The following is a 23,353-nucleotide window of genomic DNA, read 5'->3' as shown; positions in this document are numbered from 1 at the left end:
AGTATATTCTGCCATTATTTACTCAGCCTCGTGTTGTTATCTTCAAGGAACACAAAAAGAGAGACTTTTTTATTTTACGTAGCTATTCACTGAAAACCCTATTTCAAAGCATCCTTGTTACAATATAATTGTACATTTAAGTAATGAGTAATATTAATGAACGGCTCTAGGTTACGAATGTAACCCTAGTTCCTTGAAGAAACGAGACGCTGCGTCGAACATTTTGGGGAAACGCCTTTGGCCTTTATAGCTTCCTGGTCGCTATGTCACCCCGCCCGTGACGTCACGCCCTTCCATTGGACAGATTGCACACAATATTCAGAGTTGATCTTGCCAAAGACGTTTCCCCAAAACATTCAACGCAGCTCGAGTTCCTGAAGAGGAACTACATGTACTTACTACATGGTTAGGGTTAGGACTACTTGCATGTAATTATGCATAATTTATTGCTATTATAATAGTAAGTACTTGTAACGTGTAACAAGGACACCTTAAAATAAAATGTTACCAAAATATTTTTCTCTGTATCAATTTTTGTAAGGTAAATGAATTGTGTAGTCCATTTTTCAGATATAAATTTTCAGTAAATTATTTATCACTCTTATTGTATTATAATAATAATAAATGTTTAAATTAATTAATTAATTAATTTATTTATTTATTTATTAAATTATTTATTTATTTTCCACTCGAGTGAGCAACTCGATATTTCATATATAGACTGAATTATTATTATTATTATTTACAATGATATTAATGTCAGGATCCTGCCCTGACAGTCCTGTCCATATTGTCTCTGTCTGTTTGTTTTGTGTCTAAGCACATGGTTCTGTCTTTGTTCGTGTCTGCCACGTGCTCCCCTTGTCCCACCTCCTTGTTACCCCTGGTCACGCCCCCTTGTTTAGCCCTTGTCTGCTTGATTGTTTTCACCTGATCCTCATGTGTACTGCTCTATATATCTGGTTCTCTTTCCTTGTGTCTCTGCTTGTTCGTTTTTGGTGTTTACTTGTCTCTTGGCCCAGAATTTATCCCTTTGAGCTTGATCATTATTTTTGATCTCTTGTCTAGTTATTTATGTCCATTTTGGTCTTTAGTTTTGTCTAGTTTAAAAGAAAGGAAAAACATATTTTTGTGTATTCTAATCTTGTTTTGTTTCTCATTTGATGTAGATTTTCATTTATTCTTGTTTAAGTGATTCCAGTTTTGGATTTTGTTTTTTGTTCTTACTCTTGGAATATAGCTTTGGTCTTTTGCTTTGTTCTAATTTTGTTTTCAATTGTATGTGTCGTTTTGAGTCTTGCTTGTTTTTGTGTATTGTCCTGTCTTGTCCTCACTCAGATTTCCTGGCCACTGAACCCCACTGCCTGGAAGCAGCTCACGTGTCAAGTCTCTGGCCTCGTGAGTCTCTACCTGGTGACGAGACTGGTGACATTTGAGTTTCACTTGAAGCTACGGGTTTCCTGTGTCTGCCTGGCCCTTCCTCTGGAGCTGCCTACTCCGTGCTTGAGCACGTGGTCATCTCAGACTGTCTCAGTGGTCATCCCTGCTGCCCGTATTGTTGTCTGCCCTGCCCATCTGTTTGAACTGTTTCACTGCAAATTCCCCCAGCTGTTCCAGTATATGTTTTGTTAATAAAATACCCTTGTCTGCTCATTCTGCATTTGGGTCCCATTTCTTGCCGATCCCTAACAATTAATTTCTATAATAAAAACACAAAACACCAGAGTGAGCAAAGTTAAGCTACAAATTGTTACAATTGTGTGTGTAAATGTATCTAAATTCAATCAATGTAAATTATATTTTACTGAAAATAATTTTCAGTTTTATTTATACTTTTTTTTTTTTTTTGGAAAAACATGCATTTATGAATCCTGCACATTAACGCCAGTGATATGCATTAAAACAGTAAATCGGGTCGAAGTTATTTTATAATTTTAGCATCGATCTTTCTCTTTAAAGTTTTGTCTCTTTATCAGCATTTTTTATTAAAACACAATTTTTTAATCGCAAGTTACTTGTGGATTTGATTCATTCACGGATGAATCATGATCATCATATCAGAGCGGATCTGTCATGATACATCCACATACACATTTATCCGAAAATGTCATCTGAACAATAAGTAACATATCTGCTACTTTTGTTCTGACCAGTTGAAAACAGAAATGTTAATTAATATAATATAATAAATATAAATCACTTCAGAGCAGAACAACTCTAAAGCGAACAAGTGTGCTAATGTTAGCTAGCTACTTACTGAGCCACTGAAATACAGAAACAAACATCTCTGTGTTAGTGTTCAATGTCCTCACATTAAACTAACATTTTGTGCAATATCGGACCCGGAAGCTCAAATTATAAATCATTATAATAAGCTTACCGTTGCGAATCGGGTACGTGTAAAGCAGACAGTTTTGAACATTGTCTAATGTACTTGTTGATTTTATTCAGTGAATCACTTAGTTTTGTTGTTTTTTTACTGAAAAATTTTATGCATTGAATTGTATATACTGTACTTAAGATAATTTAGTAACTTTTTTAAGACTTTAGTTCATTTAGAGGTCTGTTTAAAATCTGTTATAAATAGTGATATAATCATTATAAACATTTTGACAATAAGTAAAACTTTGCAACCCATTATAAACAGTTTACAGACTTCTTTTCCATTCACTTCAAATTAAATATAGTTTTGTAGGACAATACATATTCAACTACAGTGGTATTTGTATTTATTCAATGACATTTAGACATTTTTAAGTGCTATAAATGTCCAAATACCAAAGTCCAAAATTTGGCCTATTTATGAAGCACCAATGAAAGCTGTGTTTGGGTTCATTTACATAAGCAGATTTGGTCTCATATGAATGGTCTCATTTGAGTCATTTGCATAGCAGCTAATTCAGCACAATATTAGCTCACTGAGGGCCAAACTAAAAGAGCCAAACTCAAGGACGCCAAACCCACTGCTGTTCAACTGCGGGTAGTGACCAATACATAATGTACTTCTCATTTCAAAGTTATGCCATGTTTATATATATATATATATATATATATATCACTGTAGTGAAATTATAAAAAAGTAAGTGACAAGTTTGCAGATTAAGGTTAAAGCAGTGTTACGTAAGTATTGTTGATATATATATATGTTTTTATTTCATTATTATTAGTTTTATTTATACATGGATGTAGATTTTATTCATTTCAATTTCAATTTTATTCTCATTTTAAGTAAAAACTAGAAATGTTGCTTTGGCAGTTTTTGTAATAAATGTTATTTCATGTAAGATATCTTTTTTTCATGTACCATATATTCATTTATTTGTTTGTTTGTTATAATAACCCAGGCCTGACATCACAATGATTAATCACATCCAAAATAAAAGTTTTTTTTACACAATATATGTATGTGTACTGTGTATATTTATTATATATATATATATATATATATATATATATATATATATATAAATACACACACAAGCATGTATATTTGTCAGAAAAATATGTTATGTGTATATATTAAATATATTTTATACATGTAATATAATTTATATGAATATAAATATATACATGTAAATATTTTTTTTCAAAATATATACTGTATGTGTTTGTATTTATAAATACATCATAATATACACAGTACACACATATATTATGTAAACTAAAACTTATTTTGGATGCAATCATTTATCATTGTATCATTGATCTTTATGCTTTTCTGAACACAAATGTCCTCTAGATTACACAATCTCTAATACATGTATACAGGCTACTTACAAACTTCAGGACCAAGTGAGGAGTTCCAAGTGTTATTTTTTCATTCATTGTGTGTAAGAGATCCCCAGAGCAAAACAGAGAAAGAAAAGAAGAAAACAATATCAGTAATAGGATAACACAACTCTTTTGGTCCTTGTAGCTCTCCATAGTCGCCATTGTGTTTCATCACACCAGTGTGTTTGGCCATAAGCTCAGAGTGTTTCTCCAGTCCCCGTCCACAGTCACGCGGAGCGGGACATCAAAGCCGGAGCAGCCGTGCCTTTGTCAAACTCTCCTCCCCAGTTTTCTGTCACCAAGTTTTATCTCTTCCAAATCAGCGGCAGCCTTTAACCTATTCTGAGCCGATTAGCTGAATGCTTGATTTGAGCATTAGAGAAACTATAGCAACCTGTAATCTGCCAAAGAGCGAATCAAAAAGCCCTATGTATCTTGTCACGCAAGAGCTGGCAGCCCACCTTGACCCCATAAGCCGTTTCTTACAGAGCCCTCGCTGGGCGGACAGGCCCCGTTTTATTCACACACATACAATCCGTTGAGACATGTCCTCTTCTCTGTTGGTCTCCAGCCAGTCTGTGCCCCGTCCTGAAGAGCAACAATCTGCCCAGATCTAAGATCATTTAGTAAACAATGTGCAACAAAACAATATCCACTGAAAGCAAAACCTAGCACAGCTAAGATATTAGCAAAACGTTTCAGAGCATTAAACATCAAGGGCCTTATACACCCGGTGCAATGCAGCGCAGGGTTTTTTGATCATTTCTGCCCAATGCAGTTCTCATTTTCGCATCCTGCGCCATGTTGTTTAAATAGCAAATGCATTTGCACCCACTTGTGCACCCATGGGCATGCTGGTCTATAAAAAAGAGGTGTGTTCAGGCGTATTGTTGGCGCGTTACTATTTTGAGGAACTCAAACCTGGTCTAAAGTCTGGCTCAATGTTTTTTCTTTGTTATTTAAAGAGCGTGTTCGTAATATGCTCCTAAAGGTGGGTGCACAACATGTGTACACTTTGCTTTTTACACAGCAGCACACATACATTTTTACAAATGAAAAATTACATTCCGGCGTGTAAATAGCGAACCTGCCATTTCGCGAGCGCAACTGGCTTACGAAGGGGATGGGAGATGAGACTGATTGGCTTATTGCACATTACGCTCAAAAAACACCCATTACTCATTAAGACAATAGGGACAACACGTTTACACCATGCGCCCGGGTGTGCCGACCAATTTCCTGTCGTTAAACTAGCAAAAGTGGATCAAACCTGGCCTGAGTGCAGACCTTGCACTTAGATTGTTAAAATAGGGTCCCAAATTACTATATCCTTGTGAGAAAAATAAGTAGGCCTACACTTTAAAATACATTTAAAAAGAGTACTTTTCATATAGCTAATTAATTAAGCGCAAACTGAATGTATAAACTTTGGACATTTAATTGCATGTTCTTTGTTTAACCTGTTAACTGTTTTAACCTGTTAATTACAATTATATCCTGATCTAATCATGACAAACTATATATCGTTAGAAAGGTCTAAGACTCCTAAATAGATATTTTACCAATCTTTTTTTGTTAAAAATTATGTAGGAAAAGTAATAGATTATTTTCTTTTGTGGCAAGAGTGCACCTCAAAAACCTACATCATAACACGAGTTCTGACCTTCGTCAAAAAAAAAAAATGTCTTCTTTGTTGCCTTTTTCTCTATCACACTTTAGAAATCATCAGAAATTATATATCACTTGAAAACTTTAAATCTCAAAATTCAACCTATGAAACCCATTTTAAAATCAAACATTGCATTACCATGAAAATGGTACATCAAAAGTCATGTTACAAAATGTTTTCAGTCATGAATTATAAAAATGTAAGTTTGGATCACGCACTTTCAAGTCTATGTTCAAAAATGTGAGTGACAGTTAAGAGGTTAAAATCTTTCAATATATATTCAGTGTAATTAGCTGAACTCTAGAGTTTTTGAACCACTTTAGTAGTGTACTTTAGTTTTAAGTTTACTGCAGAATGCATAGACATGCATTTATGGTTCAATGTCATTTTTGTTGAACGTTATTCTATTTGTCATGTAATTAAATATTTTTGTACAAACACATTTTTAAGTTGCAATTTAGTATGTTTTAAATAAACTACTAGCTTATATCAAATATTAAATAACACTCTAGAGTTAAACTTATAATCATAAAGCACTTTTCATGTGCTTAAGTACAGTATGTTATTCAAATACGCTTACCTCTTTAAAGCAGTAAAACCTTTATTTTGACATTATTACTAAAATACACTTTTTAAAAAGTCTTTAAAACACTTAAGTTGTCTTTAATTTCATTAATAATATATTATCTGTGAGTACGTTTTTATTCATGCACATTCAATATGGGGAATTATTTTCACAAGGAATATGACACAGATATAATTTAGAGGTGTTTGCTAAGGTATTTGAACAAACCCAGGACAAAAGTGTTTGTTTGTTTGTTTATTAATGTCTTTTGGAGCTTCTTGTTACTTTTCAAAGAGATTTACAGTTTGTAGACAATAAAATCGGTATAAAACGTATGGATATTATAATGTGGTGTTGCTTGGACAGTAAAATTATTTTATTAAATAAAGCCATTTAAACAAATCTAAGAAAAAATAGAATGTGAATTTGTAGTATTAATACTACTACTAATAATAATAATCAGATGTTTAAAAAAATGCTCAAACAAACAATTCCTCTTCCCCCATTCTGATCAAGCTGGGCATAAGAAGCAGTGTAATTTTCATGTGTGTGTGTGTGTGTGTGAGAGAGAGAGCTCTAGTGTGTGCCAGATGGAGGCTCTGTCTTTTATTGGCAGTGTGAAAGGACAGCTTATAGTGCTCCTCTGTGGTCGGGCTCAATAGAGAGGGTGAGAGCAGACCCTCACACACACACACACTCTCACTCAAAGCCTGATGCTTGTCACCATATGGAGCTGTTTAAAAACGGCCATAGCCCCACACAAAAGAGCAACATTAACAGCCTCTTGCAATGACTGCTGGGATAACACTGAATTACTGCACAGGGAGAGCCGTCGCACACACACACACACACACACGCACACACACACGCATGCACACACGCACGCACACACACACACACACACACAGACACCCACGCACACGCACACACACACGCACACGCACACACACACGCATGCACACACACACACACAGACAGACACGCACGCACACGCACACACACACACACACGCATGCACACACGCACGCACACACACACACACACAGATGCACACACGCACACGCACACACACACGCACGCACACACACACACACACACACACACACACACACACACAGATGCACACACGCACACACACACGCACGCACGCACACACACACACACACACACACAAACACACACAGACCTTTTATGACCTTATCACTCAAATTTGAGGTTTGATAATACTGAAAGCTTTGAATATTTTCAATTTCAGATAGAACTGAAGGGACTTTTCTCAGCTGGCTTTGCTTCAAGACCCAGATTTTGTGGCAGGCCAACACAATATCAAAATGTTTATTGTAGAATAGAAAAACAAACTGTATAAGCTCACCAATATGCACATTTTATAACATTATATGAACCAATTTCACAATTTCATGTATTTATAAACAACAGAAATGCGGTCTACTATAGTTCGGCTGAAAGAACCTAACACTTTAAAGGTTTAAAACCCTATATCGTTTTCCTAACTAAGCAAAATTATATGGCTAGTCACTTATTATTAATTTTATTTAGCATTGTTTGTTCCTATACTGTCTGTGACCATCCCAGAAGAGTCGTGCCCTACTGGTTAGGAAGCACTGCGTTACACAAACATCCATTCATAATAATTAAATAATCAAAATTTTATAACACACCATTTTATTTAATATTTGTATGTGCTATGTATTGTATTATATTATTATTAGAGCAGTGCAGTAATGGATTTTTAGCAAGTTAGCATCACCCTGGTTTTCTCGACAAAAACCTAATAGGATTTTTTCACTGGCTTTTAGCTTATTTTGTTATTTCATTTATTATTTTCATATTATTATTAAATGAACTTTTATTCATTTTGAAACCTAAACCTGATTGTTAGAAGTAAAAAGCTAAACGCAACTGAACTATGCTATAGTCACTTTCAGGCAATTCAGGCAATTGTGTCAATGAAACCATGCCAAAGAAACTAAAGTACTAAAATGATAACTCGTTTCTGGATTTGGCCTAAAAAAATACGCCTTCCCTACAGCACTCCTTTAGAGTATCAAGTGGTTTGCTTAGCAACATGCTAACATTAAACTATTGAACTCCGTCTACAGTGTGTTTTGAGCAGGGAGGTCAGTTTGTATGATACACAGTTGAATAGATTAATAAAATCCCTCTTATGACGGTCCATTTCAGTTAGGATGCTGCCTGAAAAGGTTTGTGTTTAGTACATAGCATATCTTACACTAGCAGTTGAGAACAAGCCCTCTGTCTGCTTTCATAAATCATAAGAATTAAAAAAGAGAGAAAACATTGCTGACTCTTTAAGGTATTTTACCTCTCATCTCAGAAAACTGTTAAAATCCCTCCCATTTTACGCTGCAACACCGTGAAATGTTTTGTAAACATACAAAAGGCCAATAAAAAGATGTAAAGAGCCTTCCTTATCCTAAAACTTAAGCATGAATTTAATCCTTTTACACCACAGTGGCTCAATCCTCTATTCCTATTGGCTGAGAGATGCGGAGAGGTGCATGTCCACCCCGAGGCGGCGAGAGCGGCGCCTGTTTGTTAAACTAATAATTGCCGTGTCATTACACTATAATTAGACACAATGATCATTCGGCTGCCTGTGTATAGAGAGGGCCGCATACAAGACACACAAATTAACATGAATTAAATACCTCATCATTGCAATTATTAATGTTGAACAAGAGTCCTCAACTCCTGCATGAAGATGCCTGAAGGTGTATACCACAGTGACCATGTTTTCATATATTAACACTGGTTTCTCTCATTATTAGATTGTGTGCTCCTGAAAACATAGGCAACGCTTTTTAATGCAAGTTGAATTAATAAAGATCAATGAAAAGCAGTGATACATGCACATTTCATTACTGTTCGTCAGTGCTGTAACTGTAAGAATGAAATCAATTCATTTGAAAGATAAAAGAGTAGAAGAAAAATAGAAAATTACATTTTCTAAAGAATACGTTGAAAATTACATTTTCTAAAGAATACGTTTGCTTATCGCTTCAATATACACTCAAATATCACTTCAATTTTCAAACCGTGCAAGAGTTTTTTTTTTTTTTTGCGAATATTCGCTTCGCTTTTGGTGTGAACAAATCATGATCATCATTAATGGGGGTCCTTGGCATTTAAAAGTTTGACACCTACGTTAGGATATTGTGGGTGGTCACCAGGGCACTGGAGGTATTCTGGATGTTTTTTAGCATGTTGCTACATTGTACCTAGCATAGTCTTTGTGGTTGCTCACTGACCTAAATCATAAGTGCCCACTCAAAAGTCTTGATATAACCCAGGTCCCTCTTCTGCCATGGCAAGGCTTGCCTTAGCAAACACCGCTTACAAACTTGATATAACAAAAACGACTGTTAGAGAGCATACTTACCCCCTGGAAATCCAGTGAAGTCATTGAAGACAACAGTGATTGAAGACAACATGGATCAAACATTGTCCTGATGCAAATGAAATACTGTACAATGGACTCTAAGCAACATTCTAGTCAAGAGAGCTAATGAGATCTAATGAAAGAAGTACTCTAAAGAGAACACCTACTCAACTAATCCATTCTACTTTCATCAACACATCACAAGGCTAAAGTTAGCCAGCCCAAGAGGAGAGGAACATTGTTGTGAAGCTCAGACTAAGGGAAAGACCAAATCTTGGTACATAGATTAGCATCCACAGAAGGGATTATAGACACCTACTCCCATTTCAAAGCCTCCCGTTTTTGAAGTTTTGGGGGTGGTTGGCTCTAAGATGAGAAATTTTGAGCCTAAAGGCTAAACTCTCATTTGATTCCTCTGGGATCTCCTCAGCTTAATCCCCAGATCCTGGTCTCATCTTCCCTTGTTATTCGATCACCTCAAGATCAGTGTCCAACCTGGCTACAGACACCCCCTTCTCATTTCCATCCCCCTTCATTAATTTATCTTAAGAAGATTAGCAAGCCCTTGGATGTTATTGTTTGCAATTCTGATTTCCCTGGTGTCATATTCTAGTAAACAACAGCATTGCAATGGATGCAGCTGACCAGTGGAGGTCTCTACTAATACATATCTTTCATCTAAATACCCCCAAACTTGCTGTCTTTTTTACTTCCTTTTCATTGTGATCAGCACTGACTTGGCTAGATGAACAAGCTACTGTACTAACAAAAAGTGGCTAACCGTTTTGAAGGTATTCGCATTACTACAATACAATTCAAAATCAAATTTTGCACAAACCGGTTCATTTAAATAAACTGCAATTTACATCACAGTTGCACCTCATTCATTTGTAAGGTTTACGAGTTAGATATAGGAGTGGGGTCAGAGGTACAGTTTGAAGTTTACTTTTATTTCATCACAAATTGTACATTTTCACATTGTGCAAATTTGTATGAAACCGCAACCTTGAAAAATACTTTTCCACTTCTTTATTTTGTGAGATCATGTTTCTCAAATTGGTAAATATGAAATAGAGGGTGGGCATTTTAGGCTTAAATATACACTTGGGCTTACAACTGTGTTCCCAATAAATTTTACTCTCCTTTTGCCACTAGTTATTGCAGTGTTTTACTTTTTAAAGGGAAAGCTACCCTGCTTGAAAACGAACTGTTACCCTACTAAAATTTGTAGTTAAGTTGGTAGTTTTGTTATTTTGAGCATCACAACTCTGGCTTTAGTTCCCATCCCAACCAGCATCAGATAACAATTGATCATCTTCTTAAAACAACCCTGGAGTATAATTGCGGACAACAGATAGATTAGGGTAAAACTAAGAATTACATGAAAAGGGTGATAAACTAATGATTGGGTTTGCACTAGTTCTTTCTAGTAACATGAAGCTGAAGCAAAGAGGATGGGATGAAGGGGTATAGGCAGGGTCATCATGTACTTACGGTGACAAAGTCCTGCAAAAAGAAGGAAATACATCTAATGAGATTGTAGCCATCACGGACACATACATCAAACATCATCAAAGGATGTACCGCACAAAGTCACACATTGCAGTTTCAATGGCGCAGCGCTTCTTGCAGGGATTCACAAGGGACTCAAGGTAACCATTTGATTGGGAACGAGCAGTCACTAATTAATTTGAGAAGCTGTTATCTTGCTCTGTATCTGCGTCTATGAGAGGGGTTTGAACCATTTGGCTGTGATGCTTCAAACACAAAGAGCTTCATTTCCCCTAGAGACACCAATGCCAAGTTCAGCCCACAAACCCTTTTCAATCCTGCCAAGCAATTCCAGCCATGCCATTAATTCCACAAAGCCAAATGTAATTGATTGATAAGGGCCTGAGATTAACCTTTCCTATGAGTTTTTGTCTCTCAATCGTGATGGCCACATAAGATGCTGTCTATCCAATCAACACTATCGCTTTTATCTGATCCTGGTTAAGAGCATTGGCCATTACTGTTGACCTGGGTGGACTGGATGAGCAAAAAGGTCCACTAAAATTGTCCATCTTTGACTGCCACATCTGAAGTCTGATCTGACGAGAATGTCCCATCTTATCTTTAGAGACAATGAAGATGCATTTGAACTGGTTCCTTGTTTGAAAAATGCATTGTGAGGTACAGAAGAAAACCTTGCGTGCTCTTTGGAAATGCCCTGTTGTTGTCTAAGTTAGCATCACTTACACAAAAGAACATTTTCCTGTTATCAGCACTTGCATGCTAGTGGACACATGATTTAAAGTGTTTTCTTTGGCGATAGCAGGTAAACAAAATTGCACAAAGATTATGAAATCCGTTTGACTTTGAAAACTAGTGGAAAGAACAATCAATGTTTGAATGTTGAGAAAAAAAATAAAGCTCATTATGTGTTAAAACACTCTTTAATGTAGGTTTTATTGAAAGGGTAGCTTGCAGGAATTTCTGGGCCATGATTTACTACTGATTAATTACTAATTAACATGAGAACAACTCAACTAGGGACTCAGGGTTAGTAACATTAAATAACTATTGGTTCTTGCACTGCAAGGCTGTAAACCCATATGGGTGCTTTGGGACTTAGTTCAAGAGTAACTGTTTCAAAGTAACTCCTAGAAATTTTTGGACACAAATGGCACCATTTTCTAAGAATGTTCCATTAATATCTGGTTAAACTTGATAAAGTAGTTATTAGCATTAGCAGTAGCTACAGAGGTGGTAAGTGTTCTTGCTCATTTCTCTACAGCAACGCTGTAAGCACTTAGCAGTGCCAGCCGTTCCCTGTCATCCTTGCTCACTGCGTAAATTCACTAAACTTCATGGAAATTTAATAAGAGCTGCTGCTTTGGGCCTCACTCCCGTAGAGCCACGACCTGCTGCTGCTGCCAGGCACATATGTGATGATTTACAACCAGACACACGTCTGCCACCTTCCTTTTCTTTTCCTCTTCTCCGTTTTCTGTGTGCAACCGTCTCCCTTGATTCGGAAGTGTGCGTAAGTGGCAGAATACACAGCCTTGGGGCCAAAGGCTTCTGAAGTTAAGCAAATACAGGCTGTGCTTGCATCCAGGGGACAAACAATATCTGGAAGTCGTCAGCGTGTTTTCTTTTCTTTTCTCTTCACCTTTAAAGAAGACCCGCACTGTTCCTCTAACACTATCAGGCAAAAATAAATAAATAAAAAATGCTTCTGGTCAAACAACAATCGGTTCCTGTCCGAGTCATGCCCTAAATCTTCAAAGGAGACACTCCATAGTTCTGTGCAGTAACGTAATCCTCATCATAATTAGCTTGACCCTTTCAACTCAGGAAACACAACCGCTGCAGTCACTTCACAAATTACTAGTAATCAGGTAAATAATGCTACCGGCTCCATACAGTGAATAATGTGTATATATATATATATATATATATATATATATATATATACATGAAATATAGTGAATATGACAATGATGAAGTCCCACCTTTTTGGAGACAAGTGTAGGGTCCTGTTGTAGTAGCAGGTACAGGGTTGTAGCGTTTCCCAGCGCTGCACAGCGCAGCCATTCTTTCTCAATGGGGTCCATCTGTACCCGTTGAAACAGTGACTACAAACAAGACATGGAGGACACAAGGGAACATATAAGAATAGGATTCACCTGTAAGACCTATACGTAGTATGTAGTTTGTCTCTGAGGAAGTATCGTAGAAAAAAAACTGAAGTATAAAACAGATTATGGAATATGACACTAAACACTGTTCTGATTTCCCACCTAAAGTAACACTGTCAAATTGTGGCATACAACACAAGATCACTGTGTTATCACTGAGTTTCTAAAGAGTGGCGTGAATGTGAAGGGCGAACAGCAAAAAACAGGTTAAAAGTCATGTGACAGGAAGCAGTGCCTCCATTGCGCTATTACTTGTTGATTACTCTGTCATATACTTGCAGCATGGAAGTAATAAGTGCAGAAATGTATTTCTTCTTACTTGACTACAATTGGACTTTGGGTCCCAAAAGAGCAACTATATACTGTGTACTTATATTTAACTGGTAACACTTTAATTAAGGGACCAGTTCTCACTATTAAGTAGCTGCTTATTAGCATGCATATTACTGGCATATTGGCTGTTTATTAGTACTTATAAAGCATATATTAATGCCTTATTTAGCTTGACCCTATTTTAGATATTAATGCACCCCAAACATAACAACTACCTTACTAACTATTAATAAGCAGTGAATTAGGAAGCAGAACTCATGGTTAATAATTAGTTAATAGATAGAACTCTTCTCCAGACTAAAGCATGACCATAAAAGCTGTAGTGTATGGCATATTTTAAGGTTATTTTGTCATCCAGCATCAGAGTCGGATAGCCCCTCCCCCTTTACAATGTAAGTACAATCAGTTATAACACTAGCCTTCAGCTCCTTCTTGTTTTGACCTCTCTTCATTCCTAATCTGAGGTCGGTTCCAGGCAGCCTCCCTCTAAACAGAACCAGACAGAGTTTCTTGTCACACTGATCAATGACCTGTGACCAAGTCTGGGGCCCTGCAGACGCCCGTGGCCAGCACAAGGGCCCCGTTGTTCAATCTGACAGAACGTGTAAGAGATCCAATACTCAGATAACACGATCCAAGGGAAGACCGTGGATCTCAGCACCGCTAATCCTCATGTTTAGCACCTGTTTATGATATGACAAATTGAAACCCCCGCCGTGAAGGTCCTGACTTTATTGCATTTCTGTTTAAAACATTGATTCAACATGGCAACTGAGGGGCTGCAGATTGGGACCTGGGGCCGAGCATGGATATTGACAGATGTGTCTTATAAAAGCTAAAGCAACATAGATTTGAACTTTGAAATAAACAAATATTTTGCAGGGCGATATTAGAAACAAAGACAGAAATAGAAACTAGCAGTGGAAAAGGAGGCTGGGCTCCTGTGGCCTTGCCCTGCCTTGACCTCTGACCCCGTGTTAAAGGCAGAGCGTGCAGAAAGACGGAGGAAAGGCTCTGCAGATCAAAAGGAGCTGACAGATGAAGGCGAGGGGTCTGCGTGACCTTGACTCTTAAACTTCAGCTGCGTCTCCAGACGAAAATCAACCAATGCTGGTAACACCCAATGCCAGATAACATAAGCTGCTCATTAGAAAGCAACCAGATACAGAAAAACGCCAAGTGTGACATCAAAATGCTGACATTCAAACATGCTCAAAACGTTACGGCTTACTTATTTGACCATGAAAATCATGTAATAATTCAATCCATGAGAGAACATAAACAGTTCCTGCAAATACGTCATAAGAACACCCATAATGCCTTGTGCTGAGGAAATTCCTGCTGTGAGAGGGCAGACCCCAATAACCAGACCTATAAAAATAACTGTGACATCCTGTTGCTATGGTCAACAAACAGCGCGCTGATTGATGAAGACAAACTGCTGCAGTGATGGACATTGTGAGATATCTCTGTAAGACTGCCCGTCTAGCTTCAGCCTGCACGGACACATGAAAGGATCCCAACTCTCGCTCTCAGACGGATCAGATGTCAGTGCTGCGGTTTCCCACTCCAGGTGTTTTTTTAGTTGTTTTCTTCAGCAACTTCAAGTTTACACGCCTCAAGTTTCTAAGAGACCATTACTATTGGAAAACCATGTGAGCATCTTTAAAACAGCCATGAAACACAAAATATGTCATTAATATGCTTATCCGATCTAGAACAAAAGAGGGATGATCAAGAATTGATCATTTCTTATCAATTTCTTATTTGGATTTCAGTTGATGTTTTTTTTTTATTAACAAAGTCATAAAAGACATCCCTCCACATTATGTGACCACCCTGTTAAAACTATTTTATGCTATTTAAAGTGATAAACTATTGCATAAAATATTGTTTATAATTTCAAGATGTGAATTCTTCAAGTACAAGCATACGACAAAACCCCAGATTATTTAACGTGTGCATGTCTTAAATGTTTTGACATGAAGACCAGAGCAAAGAACCTTTAAGCCTTTTGACAAACGTGCATGTTCTGCATGAAATGCTAATTATTTTGTTCACGTATATGTGAGCTGTTTTAAAAATGCAATATTTCTGCTAACAATAACAATATGCTAAATCACGAGCAAGTTGGAGGTGAGTCAGGTCTACTCTTGAACATGGGAAGTGGCTTGTTGGCGCTCCAAACCCAGCGGCCTGGTGAACTCATCTCAGCGTGGACTCACTGGAGCTGCCTGCTCAGACATTGAATGCTAACATGGAAATGTCCGATCTGGGGCGTTCACTCTGTTAGCATTGGCAGAATGAGACAGCTAGGTCAGTGTCCCGCTCGCTGGGAGAGAGATACGATATCAGCAAGTTTCTGTGCCCTTTGTGCGGACACTAGGGATGGAGGAGAAACATGCTGTAGCTTTCGTGTTTTGAGTCAGCTACCGATTCATTAGCTTGGTTTAGCTAAACTAAAAGAAGCATGGAGTGGGTGTAAATGTACCACTGAAAAATTAAGAGCGCATTAACAAATTGGTTTTCTTTGACATATTTTGTGATGCCTTCAACAGTCTGTTTTTTGTTTTTTTAAGGGTGTGCTGAAGGAGTTTTCTTTATGAATGAAGTAGGTAAGGTTGAGGTCAGGACTCTAGCCCTGCTGAGAATTTATCACCCCAACATAAAATTAACAAGAGAAAGGCACTGTAATTGGCAGGCCAGTTGGTACCCAGCCAATAAAGTTTACAGCAAAGTTAAAATGAAAGTTAACAAGAGACAAACTCCCCTTGTTTATTCTGAAATTAATGTCTCTGGTTGTTTATGGCTCCGTTGCCTTCTGACATCCATTTTGAAAGAAACGCTTCCAGCAGGAAGTTTATGGTGTAGCTTATTACGTGGCCTCAAAACTTATGGGCATAAATTGTAAATGTTCGCTATTCCATTCTCTGTATTGTCTGATTATGGACGCCTGGAGATAGAAATTTGCCTGCTAACTCAAGTCATCAAGTTTTGATGAGTGTGTTGCAGTCTCCAGTATTCTGTTGTTGTTCCATCTTTTCCGTTGCTTTTCTGACAGCCAGTGTTGCCCCCTTGTGGATGAGCTAAATTGCGCAAGTAAAAAAAAAAAAAAACCTTCTGTTTTAAGTCTGGCACAATAAAACTAGTTTGATTATGACTCCCGGAAGATTTTAGCATGGTAATGTATATGGCAATGTTAATGTATTTGGTCTTGGCCGAAAAGATCTGCTACGCTGCTGTTGTTACTGGTTATTGCTGCTGTTGCAAAGGAAGTACAGGAACTTGTTATTGCCAATACTCTGATTCGCTGCTGTGAGTATTTCAGACATACTGCTGCTGCACAATTTGCATATATAATAACTCGTAGGAGATCTATACAGGTGGAGCTGGGGAAGGTGGAGGGTTTCTGAGCAACTCTGAAAGTGCACTGGAAAATGCTCAAGTGAACACTAACTAGCCATTTAAAAGTAAAGCATACAACGATTCAAAACTACACATTTGTAAATGACATAGATGTAAAAACATAATTTTGAACAAGCGTGACATCAAAATGACGACTTCTCAACTCATAAAGACAGACTGTACAGGAGGACCCGAATGTCACAAACAGCCACTGACCACTGACCCCAAATCATACACAAACTTTCTAAAAGTGGCAAATCTGAGGTTTTGAATAAGTGCAAAAGCAGGTGTGAGATTTGAGAGCTATGCTATTATGCATATCAGCAAAATATGACTAGATTTTGGTTTGTTTCTCACACAGCGTTATCGTATGGGCTCAGAAAATGTAGAATATAGCATATAAGCTAATTTTATTCAGGTTTATGGTGCTTTTGTGATTGGCTTTTAAAGCTTGACACATCCAGGTCACCGTAAGCTTGTGCTGAAGTATAAACACTCAAACGCACAACATCACAAAAGTGGAAAAAAACAGTACAGCAATTAATCAGACATATCTGTGAGACTATCACGCCCACTAAAATAACACCATCTTTCTGAAATGCTGTAAAAATGGGTATGTTGAGGGTTTCTCAGCTGGCCGTGTTGTGTTGTCTCTCGCTGGGTGTGTATTAATGAGCTTTTCCCTTCATCAATGACAATCAGGGTCGCGCGGTTGATGGCAAAGTTCACAGCCCTGTTTACAGCTCAGGTGAGAGATGCTCGGGGATGAGGTGTCACCTCCACGATAATTAAAAAACGCATGCGTTCACTGAGGGGGCTGTCCTTCAACCGCCTGCATGCTGTTCTGGGAGAAGACTGTCTGTATACTCTGCAAGGAAATGCTTTGAGAAAAATGCCTGAAACACAGCTCAGTCCTCTTCCCAAAACACTTTGTGGTATGGTTTATTAATTCATGGTACTAGTGGTTCCTGCTGCGTTATATACAAAATAAAGTGATGTAATACAACATAACCACATTTGATGATTTTATATTTAGCTACTGTTTGCAATGTTTTTTTTATGCTACTTTGGATAACAGTGTCTTCTAAACTCATAAATAAATAAATACATAAATAAATATATTTCCGCCCAACTCGTACACAAAGTACATACAAATAATGATAGCAATTTTACATTTTCTACCATTGCAATAATTAAACCTCAAAATAGCACATAAATAATTAAATACCATTGATTGAATGATTGATTGAAATACCATAACTGAAGATGCGGTGATGCTCCGAGTGTCTTCCTCAGGTCCCTCCTGTTCATCACTCTGTTCAACACATAAAAAGACAGATAACTCAAAATGCAAAATGTTACAAAGGGGTCTTTTTAGATCACATGAAATCAAACCTTCATAAAGCCTGTCTATTGAAATAAAACTTTAAAAACAATGACTCATTCAGGAATATTTGTGGTTATTACATTACAAGCATGAGCTCATTAACATATGAACTCTAATGTGCATTTACATTTTGATAGGACAAGAGCAAAAATGGTCTGATTGATTATAAGGGTCAGGGTGAAAAATAGAAGCATATATGGTAATTATGATGGTTTTTTGGTGTAAAAACCTTGACTAACATTAGGGGAAAAGACAGCTAATTCTGTGCTTGTACAGCTTGTATGATGCCACTCAAGTGCTCATCTCTCTGTGTCTCATTACGTGGAGAAATGTGAGATAAATGGCAGATGAACAATCGCTGGAGAATATAGTGGAAACAAGGGAGTTATAATAATTCACTTTCATTTTAAAGACAGAAAAACAGTGACAGCTTCCCTTGTGCTGGCACTGAGAAGGCAACACATTTGAGCTTAAGTGATTTTAACATCTGAACTCTGTTTTCACATATCTGTGTAGACTATATTTTAGACAATGCCATTTACGATACCAGTGTCAGCATTCGAAATATAAAAGACTGTGGTATTATACTGTTTTTTGTCTTTTGAACTGAAGGTGTCTTATTCCTTACAGTGTTTCTAGCATGAGATTAATATGACTTCAGGCATGGACAAAAAGAAAAGTTAATTCTGTGATTAAAAGCCCAGAGCTAAACATGGGAATAGTACATTTTTATTCATAATCTATGAGATTTAGTGGGCCATTTGCATTCCTAAATGATTTACATACGGTACAGAGACCCTCTAGACATAAATAATTTAATATCATAACATTTCCTGAAGGAGTAGCTCATCAAGGCCACGTTTAACTTTAATTACTCTTTTGAAAGCACAGTTATGATTCAATAACTCGCTCGCAAAAATAAATGTACCTCAACAGATTACTGAGATTGGAATAATAGCAGTGGACAAAAAACAAACTGGAATGGGGGAGGAATGGGGGAGGGAGAAAGAGAGAAGGATGGATAGAAGAGACGCCAATGAAGAAAAAACACACATGTGTATGAGTGTTTTAGTAAAGCAACAACAAAAAAAGTCCATGTGTTACAGTGATTTTACAATGGGTCAGAAATGTTCTTAGGTACAGTAACACACACACACACACACACACACACACACACACACACACACACACACACACACACACACACACACACACACACATACATACATATATATATATATATATATAATGACTTTATTCAACAATTTATTCTCTTCCATGTTAGTTTTTCTAGTCAATCATCATTTACTCATCCTCACATCGTATCAAACCTTCAACACTCTGTTTTATTTTCAGGCACAAATTAATTTCATAAAATCTGAAGATTTCTGTTATCCCAATGATAGGTAATCAAAACTTTCAAGCTCCAAAAAGCCAATTATGCCATTGTAAATGTAGTGAATCCAGTAATTTAATCCAAAATTTTAGAGTAATATCTTTCTGTGTAAATAAATAAATAAATAAATAAGACTTGATGGAATAAACCATTACTATTCAGAAAATTAAATACTTTAAGCTTGAAAAATTCACCCTGAACAATGCCATTAAGAGCGTCACGTAACAACAAAACGACACCCCCAAAGCATCGGAGAGCGATAATCAGGTCCCATAAATGCAATGTGATTCATCTTATACTAATTAAAAACCTTGCACAGCAACATTAACATATTAATTGAGGTTCAAGCATAGGGCTGTTATGATGAGGAAATTCAAATGAGTCTTTCAGGAACAGAATAGAAATTGTGAAAACAGAGGGGTGAAGATAACACACACACACACACTGCTCTTGTACAAATGGCCTTATCTCCAACAGAGGCTCATATGTGTGTGATCTGACACATCACCCACTTCCATTATCAGACGGCATTTAGAAATCAAAAACCCATTTACTCCCATTTACATCCCGTCTGCCTGTGGGAGAAAGATCTCTTGCCCCACAATGTTCCCCGGCATTGTCAAAGTGACAGGACGGCGTGCGAGGTCACCCGAAACCTCTCACTGTGCTTGTTCGAAGAGGCAAGCATCAACGGCTTACTGGCTACTCATTTAAGAAGGGCCACTTTCTCATTTGGTAATGTGTTAGCTCTTACATATATGTGTGCATTGAAGGTGGCGTGGCAAAACACTGATGTTTTAGTTAAGAGAAAATGACTTGACTCCACCTGACACCAACAGTTTCATGGAGTAGTGGGTTTAGGCCATTGATCTGGAATATAAAGAAACATCGTAACTTCTTTCTACCAGGAGTGGCAGTGAGGTCAGGCTCGGATAAGTGTGAAATCATAGGATAAAGGAAGAATATCTGTTGTTTCTGCCGTGATTACTACCACGGCTGCCCTAATATTTTCTTTCAGCAGGATGTTAGTGGGGATGTCATTGCAATACAAGATGTATTACTTGTAAAGCCTGCTATACACTGTGCTTTTTTTAAAATTTCTTTAACATCTAGTCCTTCCAGCGATTCTTGCTGACAAAGTCGGTCACACACAAAGCATGACTTTCTGGGGTTGACAGATTTACAGTTTACTTCACTAATACTAGTCATGAGTCTACTATGTGTTTATTAAAACTACTATGTATACTTCTATGTGTTTATTAAAAATGCATTCACACTTTATTTTAAGGACCAATTGCTCGCCGTTAACAAACCATTAACTGTTACTTTTGCCTCAATAAACTCTGTTGATAGTTAGTGAGGTAATTGTTAAGTTTAGGTATTGGGCAAGGATTAGGGATGTAGAATATGATCATGTCATACAGAATATGTGCTTTATTAGTACTAATAAACAGCCGAAATGTTAATAATAGGCATGTTCATAAGCAGGGGTTAAATTGGGCTGGGGCACATAGGCTTACCTTAGTAACTCGTCAGAGGATGTTCCTCGTACATATACAAAATAATAGGCTATAGTTTTAAACACTTTACACATTCTTACTAATTTAAGCAATGATGTGATGCGGGTGTTTTTGTATCTCTGAAATGAACTGAGTGTCTTCAGAAAAGTTTAGATTGCATTTCAACTTTATCTGATGGGAGCGTTCATGAGTGCGGCGCTGCTTTGTATACAGCCATTACTGGGGAAACCATTATATTTCTGACAAAAAGTGAATTCTACTGGCAGAAAATCTATTTGGATTTTCAAAAAGCCTGTCTGCTGCTTCCCCCATCTACCCATATAACCCTGTTTTAAATTAATATTATAGTTTATACTTCTTACTAGGGATGCACCAAAGATTTGGCAACCAAAATTATTCGGCCGAAAATTAGAAAAAAAAAAAAAAATTGTGGTGTTCGTAACTAATAAATTGTACCTAACAATGGCATGACCAAACAGAGGCGCCACTAATGCAGCAGACATGTCAGCAGTGTGGAAGCAATTAAAACTCTCTGAGGAAGACGCAAAAATCGTACTCGGTTACTAAACGTAACCTCGGTTCTCTCTAGAAGAGCGAACGAGTACTGCGTCTTAGCTAAGACGCTACGGGAAAAGTCTCTTTTCACGAAATACTGAAGCAAAAAATTATCCTTAATTTTGTATTTTTGTAAAGCGCATTTGCAGCAGTACACAGCCATAGGCGAGACGGCTCGTTCGCTCATTGGCTTGTTCTGCGGCAACTGCACAGCCTATCGAGCGCGGGCTGATGCAACATCAGACCAATAAGGGCGCTTCGCGCCCTTCTTGCCACTTCCCGCCGAAACGGGTGTGGCCCAACCTATAAAAGGAGCTCGAAAAGGCTGACTCACCTGATTTATTTCATCGCCGAAGCGAACCAGAGTGAATCGTACGCACGGCAGAGAACGCAGTACTCGTTCGCTCTTCTAGAGAGAACCGAGGTTACGTTTAGTAACCGAGTACGTTCTCTTACGAGAGCTCTCTCGTACTGCGTCTTAGCTAAGACGCTACGGGAACCCGATGTAAAACGCCGTGCGCGCAGGGATCACACACCGATAAACCTGAAGCAACGCCCAGGATTTACAGTGCACAGTCACCTGAGGGACTCACAGAGAGTCCGGGACAGAAAAAAGGGGGAAAAACCCTCCGTCCCATATCTAGCAGCATCCGTAGATGCGGCAATATGACATCACACAGCCGAGGCAAGGCCTGACCAATGTGGCAATGCGGGTCTTACGCAATACTGCCCATATAACAGTCGGCAGCGCCTAGCGCTCATGAATTCAGAATTCCCCTCAGGGCCCTGATTCTTCTATACCGACAGCAGCCTTGCTTGCAAGGCGGGAACCTCCAGGTTATAGAACCTGATAAATGTAGACGGCGAGGCCCAACCCGCCGCCATACATATATCCTGCAAGGAGATCCCAGTAGACCACGCCCACGACGAGGCGACGCCTCTTGTGGAGTGTGCTCTGACGCCCAACGGGCACTGAAGGCCCCTGGAAGCGTAAGCTAACGCTATGGCGTCAACTATCCATCTGGATAGAGTCTGTCTCGAAACAGCCATTCCTTTGGAACGTCCACCGAACGAGACAAATAGCTGCTCCGTCTGCCGAGAGGCAGCAGAGCGAGACACATAAGCTCTTAAAACCCTGACAGGGCAAAGAAGACTCGAGTCTCCATCCTCCCCTGACACCGGCAGGGCAGACAGGGCAATAACCTGAGCCCGAAACGGTGTGTTGAGGGATTTCGGCACATAACCGTGCCTAGGTTTGAGTATGACCCTTGAGTCATTGGGCCCAAACTCCAAGCACGACTGGCTCACCGAGAGCGCGTGCAAATCACCCACACGCTTCACAGAAGCGAGAGCCAACAAGAATACTGTCTTGAACGACAGATGCTGAAGGCTAACCGATTGGATAGGCTCAAAAGGGGGACCCTTCAAGGCCTCCAAAACCGCCGCGAGGTCCCACATAGGGACTGACGGATGTCTGGGAGGATTCAGCCTCCTAGCTCCTCTGAGGAACCGGATGACTAAATCGTTCCTTCCTATTGACTGACCGGACGCCGTTTCAGAAAACGCCGCGATGGCCGCCACATAAACTTTGAGCGTGGATGGGGCTCTGCCCTTATCCAACAGCTCCTGTAGGAAGGAGAGGACCTCC

The 23,353-nt window shown here is 38.3% G+C and overlaps 2 protein-coding genes across 3 annotated transcripts in view; both read right to left on the bottom strand.

Moving 5' to 3' along the window:
- Nucleotides 1-10,122, bottom strand: part of LOC132124657 (ankyrin repeat domain-containing protein SOWAHB-like) — a 31,483-nt gene extending 21,361 nt beyond the window's left edge. The window contains exon 1 of one of the 2 annotated variants that reach the window (XM_059535777.1): nt 9,427-10,122. In XM_059535777.1, coding sequence (XP_059391760.1) covers nt 9,427-9,489 — 63 coding nt within the window. In that variant the 5' untranslated portion in view covers nt 9,490-10,122. Of the gene's footprint in view, nt 1-3,777; nt 4,500-9,426 lie in introns of those variants that run through there. The other variant, XM_059535776.1, reaches the window with a different exon arrangement.
- A 654-nt stretch (nt 10,123-10,776) lies between these two features.
- Nucleotides 10,777-23,353, bottom strand: part of LOC132125349 (uncharacterized) — a 45,774-nt gene continuing 33,197 nt past the window's right edge. The window contains exons 4-6 of the mRNA XM_059536728.1: nt 18,103-18,162; nt 12,924-13,046; nt 10,777-10,932 (exon numbers count right to left, since the gene is read on the bottom strand). Of these exons, the coding sequence (XP_059392711.1) occupies nt 10,909-10,932; nt 12,924-13,046; nt 18,103-18,162 (207 nt within the window). The 3' untranslated portion in view covers nt 10,777-10,908. The remainder of the gene's footprint in view (nt 10,933-12,923; nt 13,047-18,102; nt 18,163-23,353) is intronic.

This window comes from Carassius carassius, chromosome 43 (assembly GCF_963082965.1).
Source record: "Carassius carassius chromosome 43, fCarCar2.1, whole genome shotgun sequence".
NCBI classification, from domain to species: domain Eukaryota; kingdom Metazoa; phylum Chordata; class Actinopteri; order Cypriniformes; family Cyprinidae; genus Carassius; species Carassius carassius.
The sequence above is the reverse complement of the archived record's forward strand: the minus strand, read 5'-3'. Positions and strand labels throughout refer to the sequence as shown.